The following is a 12,371-nucleotide window of genomic DNA, read 5'->3' on the forward strand; positions in this document are numbered from 1 at the left end:
GACCCAAGAAGAGGAGTATCGGACCTGCTCTGTGCAAAACCACTGCACACAGCAGGTAAGTATAGACATGTTTGTTATTTTTTCTTATTCAAAATAAAATTGCCTTTAAAATCACTTGAACCTCTGACAGGGGCAGCTTAGCCACACTCTGAAAAGCAATCCACCATGGATCACTTTTCAGAGCAATGAAATAGTGTGAACCTACCCTAAATGTGTGGAGATCTTTGAAAAGTCAGTTTACAAACTTCAGAATAATAGGAGCAGAGTGGGAATAACTGAAATCCAGTGTGAAAATCAATGTATGCTTTGAGGCCAGACCACAGAAGCCAAGAGTTACCCCACAGAGATGAAGGCAGCGCCCCCTGTCAGGGCCCCCCTCACCTGCACTCAGTCAGGCCCAGGATACTCCATGCAGATAGGTGACCTGCCCCCAATCCCATGCCCTGTCCACTGACACTCACCCTGTCACTGCTGTTGTCGTGCTCAGGCTCCCCCGGGCCTCTCCTCCGGAGCTCAGACATGTCGCTGTGTGTGGTGATGAGGGCTCCGGATTAGCAGCAGATAAATAGATTGAGGAATCAGTGGGGAGGGGGCGGGTCCTGGCACTCCTCTACTCCCAGCCCGTTACCAAGGGACACAAAGGGCTTCACTGCTAGTAAGGGCTGTCCTGGAGGTGACGGTAAGCTGCACCTTCCCCTCCTCTCCTCTCTGACAGCAGGGCGGGGCGAGCTCAGTGAGGAAGGGCCACTGTCCATTCACATTGTACTGGGAGTGGCTGTGTGCAGACCGCACCCCCCGCACCTGCCTCGGGACGCGCCTGCTCGACACACAAAAATTTCCACTCACATTGGGCGAGCAGCTTTTTCAAGCCCTCTTATAAAAGATGTTACAAGGGGGAAAAAAGACAGTAAGGGCTCATTCACATTTGACTAATTTCTAATTCTTGCCAAACGCCCCTATAGCGTTTGACAGGCATTAGGCAGGAGTTTGGGAAGCTTTTTCAACGCTCCTCAAATGCTCCCCAAACGCCTAATGTGCATTTTTGAGGCGTTTGATAGGCATTTTCCAAGCATTAAGACCGCACCACAAATGCCTATCATGAATTTTAATGGTATTAATGCTCCGCAAACACCTCACAACCACCTCACAATCGTCCACCAGCTGTTTGAGGAGCGTCACCATAGACTTGAATGGGAGGCTTCAACTTCTCCTGATTGGACATGAGGTGTCAATTTTGCTGCGACGCTAAGTCTTCAGTGTGAACAGCACTGTGTGCTGCCATGTGTAGAACTTTCATAGGCGTTTGAGGAGTGTTAAAAACGATTCCCAAATACCTGTCTAATGCCTGCTAACAAAGCTAGTGTGAACTTAGCCTAAGAAACAATGTCATGAAAAATAGATTACAGGGTCATTAAATTGTGGGGCTGCCCAGTGGCTAAATGGTTAGCACTTCCACCTCTAGGTAAGACTCTTCTGATGTGGTTTGTTATTTAGTAGCGGCTTGACAAGAGGAATACGACATTTGAAGCCCATTTCCAGGATCCGTCTGTGTGTGGTGGCTCTTGATGCACTGACTCCAGCCTCAGTCCTCTCCTTGGGAAAGTCCCCAACACTTTTGAATGGCCTTTTCCTGACAATCCTCTCCAGGCTGCGGTCATCCCTGCTGCTTGTGCACCTTTTTCTTCCACACTTTTCCCTTCCACATAACTTTCTATTAATGTGCTTTGATACAGTACTTTGGGAACATCCAACTTCTTTTGCAATTACCTTTTGAGGTTTTCCCTCCTTATGGAGGGTGTCAATGATGGTTTTCTGCACAACTGTCAGGTCAGCAGTCTTTCCTATGATTGTGCTTCCTACTGAACAAGACTGAGAGACCATTTAAAGGCTCAGGAACCCTTTGCAGGTGTTATGGCTTAATTAGCTGATTAGAGTGGGACACTTTGAGCCTAGAATATTGCACCTTTTCACAATATTATAATTTTCTGAGATTGTGGATTTGGGGTTTTCATGAGCTGTAAGCCATAATCATCACAAATATGACAAATCACGGCTTGAACTATCTTGCTTTGCATGTAATGAGTCTATCTCATATATTTGTTTCACCTTTTAAGTTGCATTACTGAAATAAATGAACTTTTGCATTATATTCTAATTTTTCGAGTTTCACCTGTATATGTATGTATGAATGTAAGTTAGGGACCTTAGATTGTACACCCTTGAGGGTTAGGGACTGATGTGAATGTTCAATATATATATGTAAAGCATTGCATACATTATATTTATAGTATATAAGTACCTGAAATAAATAAATAGCAGATGTGTATGGATAATTTGTGATAAATAAGGATAATGTTTAGTGTTACTTTAAGGAGAAGAGGAAGCACTGCAGAACTTCATTCTGATTCATTTGGCTTTAGAGAAAGTTTAAATGAAACCATTTTGAATTCACTAAACAAACAAGGAACAGATTGCTAATGTCCTAAAATAAAGTGATACAAAATTTCTAACTGAACTATACACCTTATTTTCTCAGTACCTTGTCTCGGCACAGCAACATTTCCACTAGTTCATCTGGTACTCCTGTGCATAGTGAGAACAAATGTATCATTTTTTTCTTACCTGCTGCAGAAACAAATGTGAATGAATGATTTATAGCAACACATAGAATGGGCTTGTGACACAGATGACCTGGGGGTTCACTTCCCACAGACAGACAAGAGTATGGGCGTTTTCTGTCCCGCCTCCTCCAGAGCTTTGTATATAATTAGGCGAGCACAGGATGATATGTTGTAGTAGAGCAGTGTACTACGATGAAGATGTGGCTGAGTTCTGTGCTGGTTGGAGTGTTGGCTGGAATCTGTGTCGCACAGTTTAATCCCAATGTGAACTGTGGAAGGACAAGTATTGTCCACTTGTTTGAGTGGCGGTGGGAGGACATTGCCGCAGAATGTGAGCGATACCTAGGACCTAATGGATATGGAAGCATCCAGGTAATGAGTGACTCATTGACTGATTAGCTGAACTAGTATTGCATGGGCTTTGTTTTTTTTTTTATTGCAGCACATTGTTAAGTCTTCATGCACACGGGTGAATTTGCCCATGCAGTGTAAGGAGGCTGCGTATTTTTGGTGTCCAGGATGTCCTGGAGCTGCAAACAGTTGAATAAGGGCTTTGTGCACTATTTGGGTAAAGTAGTGCATGGGGACAGACGTCAGGACAATATGTCTGTGTTCAGCCTCTTTCACCTATTCGTGTCAATGGATGGGTGTACATAGTTACCAAACACCAAAAAAATGCACAGCCTCTTTACACGCATGGGCAAATGTGCTCATGTGCATGTAGCCTTAGAGCTTAGTTGCTTGTAAAGGTACTGGTGTGGCATACGGCATGTGATTCGCACAGGAACTGCACACCTGTGCAAATCACATGCAAATTACAGTATTTGTGGTGTGATTTGAGCCATTTTGTACCATGTACCCCATGCTCATTCACATAGAGGGGGGGATTGGGATCTGGGGGCAGATCTTCCAGATTCCGATAAGCCCCCTGCTTTCAGACCCCCACAACCATCAGCCACGGTTGTGGGAAAGAGGCCCTTGTCTCCATCAACATAGGGACAAGGTGCTTTGGTGGGAGGCCCCCTCTGCCCCAAAGCACTTCCCCATGTTGAGAGCATCTGGCCTGGTATGATTCAGGAGGGTACGGGTTTACTTCAAAATCCATACCAGACCCGAAGGACTTGGTATAAATGGGGGGGCCCACGCATTAAAATAAAAATAATTACCAGGTAACTCTAGCAATTCTTTTTACATTCAGCTGTCACTGGAGAACCATGCTGACAGCTGCTACATTAAATGTTTTTTAGTAGCTGTGCGGTATCTTACTGCTTAGTAAATTGTCCCCTCTGTTGATCGTGAACCAAACAGGGGGGTGTTTTGCCCATCACTAATTACATGTAATACACTATGCCAAATGATTGACAGTTGGTGTATGTCACGGATCCAAATGCACACGCCCACAGCAACTAGCTATCGAGGCTTGCACGTCCGGCCATGACTTGGAGTAAAGAGGGAATGAGGGGGACTTACTTAGAACATATAAGACTGGCCGTGATACACCGTAAGGGCATGAATATGTGAGTAATTTACAAGGCTGTTAAGGCCTTAGTATATTGTTTTTCCTTTTAAAATAGTAGGCCATATAGGCCAGTTTTTTTTTTTTGCAAGTAGGTCGCCCTTTATAGGGTTTAAAATGATATGCCTTTATGCTACGGTCGTACCAGTTTTTGTGTTTCTGTTACTTACTGCGGTGTGCCCTGGAGAGGTATCCAGTTTCTATTTTGTTTATTACCAGTATGATGGCTTATGTTATTTATTTTGTGTATTTTTTTACTTTTGTATAAAATTGTATGCTGGTTGCAAGATCTATTTTGAATAAAAATATTTCCAGCTATCCTACAAGCTAGAACCCCGGTGTTAATCACTCTTCCACTGTCCACACCCCCCCCACACCAGACACACAACAAACGGTAGCTTGCCACCACCCAACAGTTGACCAGCAGACTGGTCTGCTGGGCCACCACACACACAGATCTCCATCTGGCAGATGGATGTCCAAAATATTTGATTGCTGATTGCAGTTCATTGTAAACTTTAAGTTTAAACTGTTACACTTAGTGGTTGTTCAAGGTTTTTTTTACCTTCATGCATTGTATGCATGAAGGTAAACCTTCTGTGTGTAACAGTGCCCCTGGCCCCCTCAATACTTTCCTGAGCCTCATCGCGATGTGAACGACTGTCTCCGGTGGCCTGGGTCCTGCCTCCTCCTTGGCGGAGACAGCAAGCGATAGCCATTAGCTCTCACTGCTGTCAATCTGACAGTCAGCCAATGAGAGAGTGGGGGCAGGGCCAAGCTGTGGCTCCGTGTGAATGGGCACACACAGCAGCTGTTGCTTCCATAGCAAGCTGTTTGCTGTGGGGGCACGTGACAGGAGGGAGGGACTAGGAGAGCCTGCGGGGGACCCAGGAATAGGAGGATCCAGTCTGTCCTGTGCAAAACCACTACACACAGAAGGTAAGTATAACATGTTTGTTATTTTCCACAAACAATTAACCTTTAGAATCACTTTAAATATCTCTACAAAATCAACAAACTCCTCTAAGGAGCCAGTCCAAATCAGAAACACATCAATGAATCTGCACCAAACTAAGACTTTGCCAAGAACCTCCTGCAAATCTACCCTAAAGAACAGGTCACGCTCCCAACCCCCAGGGTGATGTACGATGGGGTACATTTAGTCCCCATCACAATGACCTGCGCCTGAAGGTAGTGGGAAAACTCAAACATAAATATGTTGGTCAAAATAAACCAAAGTAGGTCTAGAATTAATTGATTATAGGGGCCAGCCAGGATCCTTCGCTCCAAAATGAAGCCCTCCACAACCTGAACCCCCATATCATGGGAGATCGAGTTAGAGTGCCTCCACCTCCACCAGTCAGGCCCCCCACAGGACAAATATCCCATCAAGGGCTCTAGGTAGGTCCATGGTATCCGGAATGTAGGAAGAATGCCCTAACACAAGTGTGCAAATAGTCTTCTACCTGTTGACTGGTTCGGTCAAACAGCCTCTCCCAGAGACTATGGGTTGTCCCAGGGAATGGGTCATACTCTTATGAATCTTTGGCATTGCATATAAGGTTGGAGTCCTGGGAATTTTTTAATGTTAGGGCTCCTAAGTATTTTTATTGCTGACATTATTATGGTATGCCCCTCCAATGAGGCTTCTATATTGGCTTATTACACGACCAACAAACCCATCGGCTATCCTCCTATACCACTCTGTTATTGAGGATATCCAACACCATCTGTTCATACTAAATACGATCCATAACCACTAAATTTCCTCTTATCTGAAGGTTTTCTAATGATCCGCATATCTTGTTGCAGAGCAGGGATTGCTAATTGCTGTGCAGGAGTAAGACTGGATAAAGACGGCCCTTTCCATTTTGTTTTTTTTTTAATTTCTTTGGGGACTTGTTTGGTAAACACCATAATATTCAGATTACCATGGAGTAGTGGTAATGCCTGAGATTTAGGTTTGTATTATTGGGGGGAGGGAAAATCTGACTTCTTTGGAAATTCCCATCAGGGACCCCAATAAGTCAGCGTTAGTAGATGACTCCTCCTCGAAATTACCCTCCCCCCCCATAATTCCATTAAATCATTGAGGGCTTTCATGTCATTTATAGTTAGATCTCTCCAATAGGAATTGTCTAGGGATCACGATTTTGAAGTCTGATAGTTTTTATCATACAAAACCTTAAACATTAGTTTCCAAGAAATTAGATGGACATCTTTCATTAGTTCAAATTGATAAATTTTTTGTGTAGGAAAAAATGTTAAACCTAAACTCAAAATCTGAATCTGTTCCACTGAGTGAATAGGGAGACAAGTTTATTACTTCGAATTTGGTTTCTTCACCGGAGGTTTTAGATTCTCCACATTGAAGAACGTTTTGGGATCCAGTGAAAATCAACCAAAGACATACCCGTGTTAGTCTGACTTGCCTTCGTCGAGATCAGTAAGTTTTGTGCTTGAGAAACAGTGGAAAGTGTAGTGCCCGGATAACCAAAAAGAGAGATAATCTTTTGGTGGTACAGTTGTGACCAAAATTATTCAACCCCCACTGAAATTGAGTGTTTTGGCCAGTTTGACATTGCTTTTGATCATTCAGTCATCTTGCTTACATTTACATTAAAGAGGCACTTGTAGGTCAGACAAATATAACATAACAGTTATAATGAAATAACCACAAATGTCTTTTCTGTGCTCACAGCATTATCAGTTTTATTCAACCCCCAAGTGACATTCAATCTTAGTACTTAGTACAGCATCCTTTTACAGTTATAACAGCTTTTAAACGTGAAGCATAGCTTGACACAAGTGTCTTGCAGCGATCTACGGGTATCTTCGCCCATTCTTCATGGGCAAAGGCCTCCAGTTCAGTCACATTCTTAGGCTTGCGCACTGCAACTGCTTTCTTTAAGTCCCACCAGAGGTTCTCAATCGGATTTAAGTCTGGTGACTGCGATGGCCACTCCAAAATGTTCCAGCCTTTCCTCTGCAACCATGCTCTAGTGGACTTGGAGGTATGCTTGGGATCATTGTCCTGTTGAAAGGTCCAACGTCTCCCAAGCCTCAGGTGTGTGACGGACTGCATCACGTTTCCATCCAATATCTCCTGGTACTGAAGAGAATTCATGGTACCTTGCACACGCTGAAGCTTCCCTGTACCTGCAGAAGCAAAACAGCCCCAAAGCATGATTGACCCTCCACCATGCTTCACAGTAGGCAAGGTGTTCTTTTCATCATAGGCCTTGTTCTTCCTCCTCCAAACATAGCGTTGATCCATGGGCCCAAACAGTTCTAATTTTGTTTCATCAGTCCACAGAACACTATCCCACAACTTTTGTGGTTTGTCCACATGGCTTTTGGCATACTGCAGTCGACTCTTCTTATTCTTTGGAGACAGCAAGGGGGTACGCCTGGGAGTTCTGGCACGGAGGCCTTCATTACGCAGTGTGCGTCTTATTGTCTGGGCTGAAACTTCTGTACCCACATCTGACAAATCTTTTCTCAGTTCCTCAGCAGTCACACGGGGACTTCTCTCCACTCTACGCTTCAGGTAGCGCACAGCAGTCGAAGTCAGCATCTTCTTTCTGCCACGACCAGGTAGCGTTTCAACAGTGCCCTTTGCCTTGAATTTGCGAATGATGCTTCCTAAGGTGTCTCTTGGTATGTTTAACATCTTTGCAATCTTCTTATAGCCATTGCCCTTCCTGTGAAGAGAAATCACCTCTTCTCTTGTCTTCCTGGACCATTCTCTTGCCTTCACCATGTTTGTAACCACACCAGTAAATGTCTAGAAGGAGCTGAGTATCACAGTCATTTTAAAGCTGCCTAATTGGTGCTTATTATGCTTGATTGCTGCTCGGTGACATCCACAGGTGTTTTCAATACCTGATGGAAAGCACCTGTATGAACCTCTGTTCTTCAGAGTGGTAGTCTTTAAGGGGTTGAATAATTGTGGCAATGAAGAAACCACATAAGAACCATTTACTACTGTATTACATAAACAATTGATGTCATTTTAGTTGCATTTGGGTAGTTACAACGTCCTTGTAGGATTTGATTCTGAATACAATTCCAAATGTACACTATAGTCCCTAAACCCCTTTACAGCATTGGGGGTTGAATAATTTTGGTCACAACTGTATTTAATCACCACCTTGGTTTTTTTTTTGCATTTTCTTTTCTTCAATTCTGTTCTAAAATTTTGCAATAAGTAATTTTTTCTTTATAAATTTTGGCCAGAATTTATACAGATACATTTCTTTGGTAAAAAATAACCAAAATCTGTGTATATTATTTGGTTTAACTATGCTGTTTAACTTGTAAACAATGCAAAAGCATACCATTTTATATGGACCTGCTTACATGCTGCTGCAAGGAAGACACCGCTATAGAAAGTGAGATTTTGTCATTCAGTAAACATGCCAAAGGAGTTAGAGGGCCTGTAAAGAGCACAATTCAGTCCATGGTATTTGTGTCAGATATCATTTAATTAATTGTATTTATTACAGATACTTATATAGCACCATCAATTTAAGCAGCGTTTACATATGTATTGTACATTCACATCAGTCCCTAACCCTCAAGGGGCGTACAATCTAAAGTCCCTAACCTACATTCATACATACATATACTAGCGCCAATTTAGACAGGATTCAATTAACCTACCAGCATGTCTTTGGAGTGTGGGAAGAAACTGGAGTACCCGGAGGAAACCCATGCAGGCACAGGGAGAACATGCAAACTGCAGGCAGGTGGTGCCATGATTTTCGTTTGAACCAATGACCCTAGTACTGCTAGGCGGAAGTTAACCATTTAGCCACTGTGCTGCCCATATAGTAAGGATATGTTCTAGAATAGAACTTCACATCTGCAAATATTTTATAATTTGATTTTACTGGCAACAGGATTGCATAAATCATCAAAGTGTAAAATGTCCTAATCGAGTTAATTGTTTGCTTTCTGTCAATATTTCAACATAAAACAAACATACCATTGCAAAAAAAAAAAAAAAAAAAGAATCCCTTAACATTGGGATATAATGACTCCTGTTATACATTGTATGGCTTTGAGCTTTTTCCTTAATCCATAGGAGCACACAATTGATTCCTGTCTTATTTTAGGCTCCCCTTCAGAGACATACAGCTGTAAGTGCTAGTCTGAAGTATACCTGCAATGGCTATTTGTAAAGCATCTTGTAGGCTTCCAGCATGTTTATTGAACCCTTCAAGCACCTCCTGAGCTCCAGTGTGGAAATGTTGAATTCATACACAATATTGCCAAAAGTATTGAGATGCCTGCTATTCCACGCACATGAACTTTAATGGCATCCCAGTCTTAGTCTGTAGGGTTCAATATTGAGTTGGCCCACCCATTGCAGCGATAACAGCTTCAACTCTTCTAGGAAGGCTGTTCACAAAGTTTAGGAGTGTGTCTAGGGGAATGTTTGACCATTCTTCCAGAAAAGCATTTGTGAGGTCAGGCACTCGTGTTGGACAAGAAAGCCTGGCTCACAGTCTCCACTCTAATTCATCTCAAAGGTGTTCTCTCAGGTTGAGGACTCTGCCCAGGCCAGTCAAGTTCCTCCACCCCATAATCACTCATCCATGTCTTTATGGACCTTGCTTTGTGCACTGGTGCACATTCATATTGGAGTAGGAAAGGGGACATCCCCAAACTGTTCCCATAATGTTGGAAGCATGAAATAGTTCCAGTGAAGGGAATTCTTAAGGCGTCAGCATACCAAGACATTCTGGACAAAGGGGCCAAGCCCAACCCCTGAAGAACAACCCTATGCCATAATCCTCCCCACAACAAACTTTACACTTGGCGCAATGCAGTAAGGACAGTACCATTCTCCTGGCAACCGCCAAACCCAGACACATCCATCAGATTGCCAGACAGAGAAGTGTGATTCGTCACTCCAGAGAACACTTCTCCATTACTCTAGAGCCCAGTGGTGGCGTGCTTTACACCACTGCATCCTACGCTTTGTATTGCACTTGGTGAAGTAAGGCTTGGATATAGCTGCTCGGCCATGGAAACCCATTCCATGAAGTTCTCTAAGCACTGTTGTGCTAATCTGCAGGAAATGCAAAGTTTGGAGGTCTTTAGCTACTGACTTTGCAGACAGTTGGTGACTTCTGCATACTATGAGCTTCAGCATGTGCTGACCCCACTCTATTATTTTATGTGGCCTACCACTTCATGGTGGAGTTGCTGTTCCCAGTTGCTTCCACTTTATTATAACACCACTAACCATTTACTGTGAAATATTTAGTAACAAGGAAATTTTACGGATGGACTTGCGCCGGTGGTAACCTATCACAGTACCACACTTAAATTCACTAAGTTCCTGAGATTCTTTTACAAATGTTTGTAGAAGCAGTCTGCATGCCTAGTTGCTTGATTTTATACACCTGTGGCCATGGAGGTGATTGGAAAACCTGAATCCAATGATTTGGAGGGGTGTCCAAATATTTTTGGCAATATAATGTACCTTAAACTGAACCTATGAAAATAGAAATACAGTAGCAGATTTTCATTTTTGAAGGAGCAGATTCCTTGCATCTCTTGCTAGTAACTTGTCCTGGAATAAACTTTCATCTGGGTTAAAGCCTAAATTTTGTCAAAGTAAAAAAGAAAACAAAAATCAGCAGATGGGGCATTACTTGCCACTAATTGTGTCCCTTGTGCTGCTGGCTCCTTCTTTACTTTGAAGTCTTCATTAGTCAATCTACCCCCCCCACACAGCTGCAATCTTCCAGTGTGGTAAGACATCAAAGAATTAAAGGAGCTGTGACAGGTCAAGAGTGCCCAACTATGCCCTCTATTTGTGGGGTAGGTGCAATGACAGAAAGCACACAAGTCCCAGATTGCAGTAAACGGTGAATTGCAGAACTTTTAAAGCAGTACAACAGGCCGGCGGGGAGGAACATCCAACCGGGAAACTTACAACAGTTTATGCAGAGAGTCAGCAGCGTGTAGGCCTGAGCTGGAGACAGCAACCCAAAGGGGATCTTTCTGAGATGCAGATGAAGTCCCTATGCTTTTCCCTACTTTTCTGGAACCTCTCCCTACCACTAGTGTTGTCCCTGACAGGTGCTCTGTACCTACACTAGCCACTACTCAAATACTTAGCAAAACCTGGGGGCTTGACTTAAAAAGACTCTGCATGACCCAAGATGGCCACCAGGTCGCCTTGATCCTGCATAGCCAACAAACACTGCCACGGAGGACTGAGGAATTAATTGAGAAACCCATTTTCACTTGCCTTCCTACTGCAGCTGCATTGCCATTCCGGATGGTAGCCACCTGCAGTGGAAAATGTAGATGGCATCTGCCTATACAGCTATAGAAGCCCTACTTCAGCTTCTATTAATGTAACGTGATCTGTGAATGGTGGACAGGCAGATGATTGAAAGGTCTGACCCTGCCATTCATAAATCCCTTTTCATTCATTGAATCTGTAGTACTTCTTGTATGCATGGGGGAGGGTGGCAGAAAGGGTGGGGAATAGTCACACACTCTTGGTGAGTGCCTGTCACAGCTGCTTCAATTTTATTAACCCTTGAGGGTCTGAGGATGAAGATTTCAAGAAATCAGGAGCCAGCAGCCCAAGGGACACATAGGATTAATAATCCTTTTTTTTCTAACTAAACTCAGGCTTCAAAGTTTTACTAAAGTCTCTAATTTTTTTTTTATTATTAAAATAGAAAACATGTTATACTCACCTGGTCTGTGCAATGGTGTTGCACAAAGCGGCCCTGATCCTCCTATTCCTGGGTCTCCTACTGGCGATCTTGGCTCTTGCTCTTCTTCATGTGTCCCCATAGCAAGCCATTTGCTATGGGGCACATGGTGTCTGCTCATTCATTTTTAATAAATGGGTCTACCCCTGGTGAGCCATACATATTACATGATTGCATCAGTAAACATAACCAATTTCTTGATGTCACTGGCAGGACTGTCTTGGTCATTATATGCTCTGAGTTATCACAGATCTTGCAGGCTCATGTTTCCTGGATCCTTGTGAGCATTCCATGACTTGCACACTTTTTCCAACACTTGTTGGGTCCACAAGCTGGGATTATGTTTTAATTCCACTTGGCTGACAAGTATTTAGTCCTTTGATGTGATATGAGTACTCCTTATCCCTGATGAAGACTTACAAGATGCACTATAGAGCCAAAAGTATTGGGACATCCCTCCAAATCATTGGATTCAGGTGTTCCAAT

General features: G+C 43.2%; 1 protein-coding gene across 1 annotated transcript in view; it reads left to right on the top strand.

Annotated features, from left to right (window-relative positions):
* The first annotated feature begins 2,793 nt into the window (after nt 1-2,793).
* The window catches only part of LOC149455145 (pancreatic alpha-amylase-like), a 49,133-nt gene continuing 39,555 nt past the window's right edge, over nt 2,794-12,371 (top strand). The window contains exon 1 of the mRNA XM_089686606.1: nt 2,794-2,993. Within this exon, the coding sequence (XP_089542732.1) occupies nt 2,814-2,993 (180 nt within the window). The 5' untranslated portion in view covers nt 2,794-2,813. The remainder of the gene's footprint in view (nt 2,994-12,371) is intronic.

Source organism: Staurois parvus, unplaced genomic scaffold, assembly GCF_062004578.1.
Source record: "Staurois parvus isolate SC_StPar_1 unplaced genomic scaffold, SC_StPar_1.0 ptg000402l, whole genome shotgun sequence".
NCBI classification, from domain to species: domain Eukaryota; kingdom Metazoa; phylum Chordata; class Amphibia; order Anura; family Ranidae; genus Staurois; species Staurois parvus.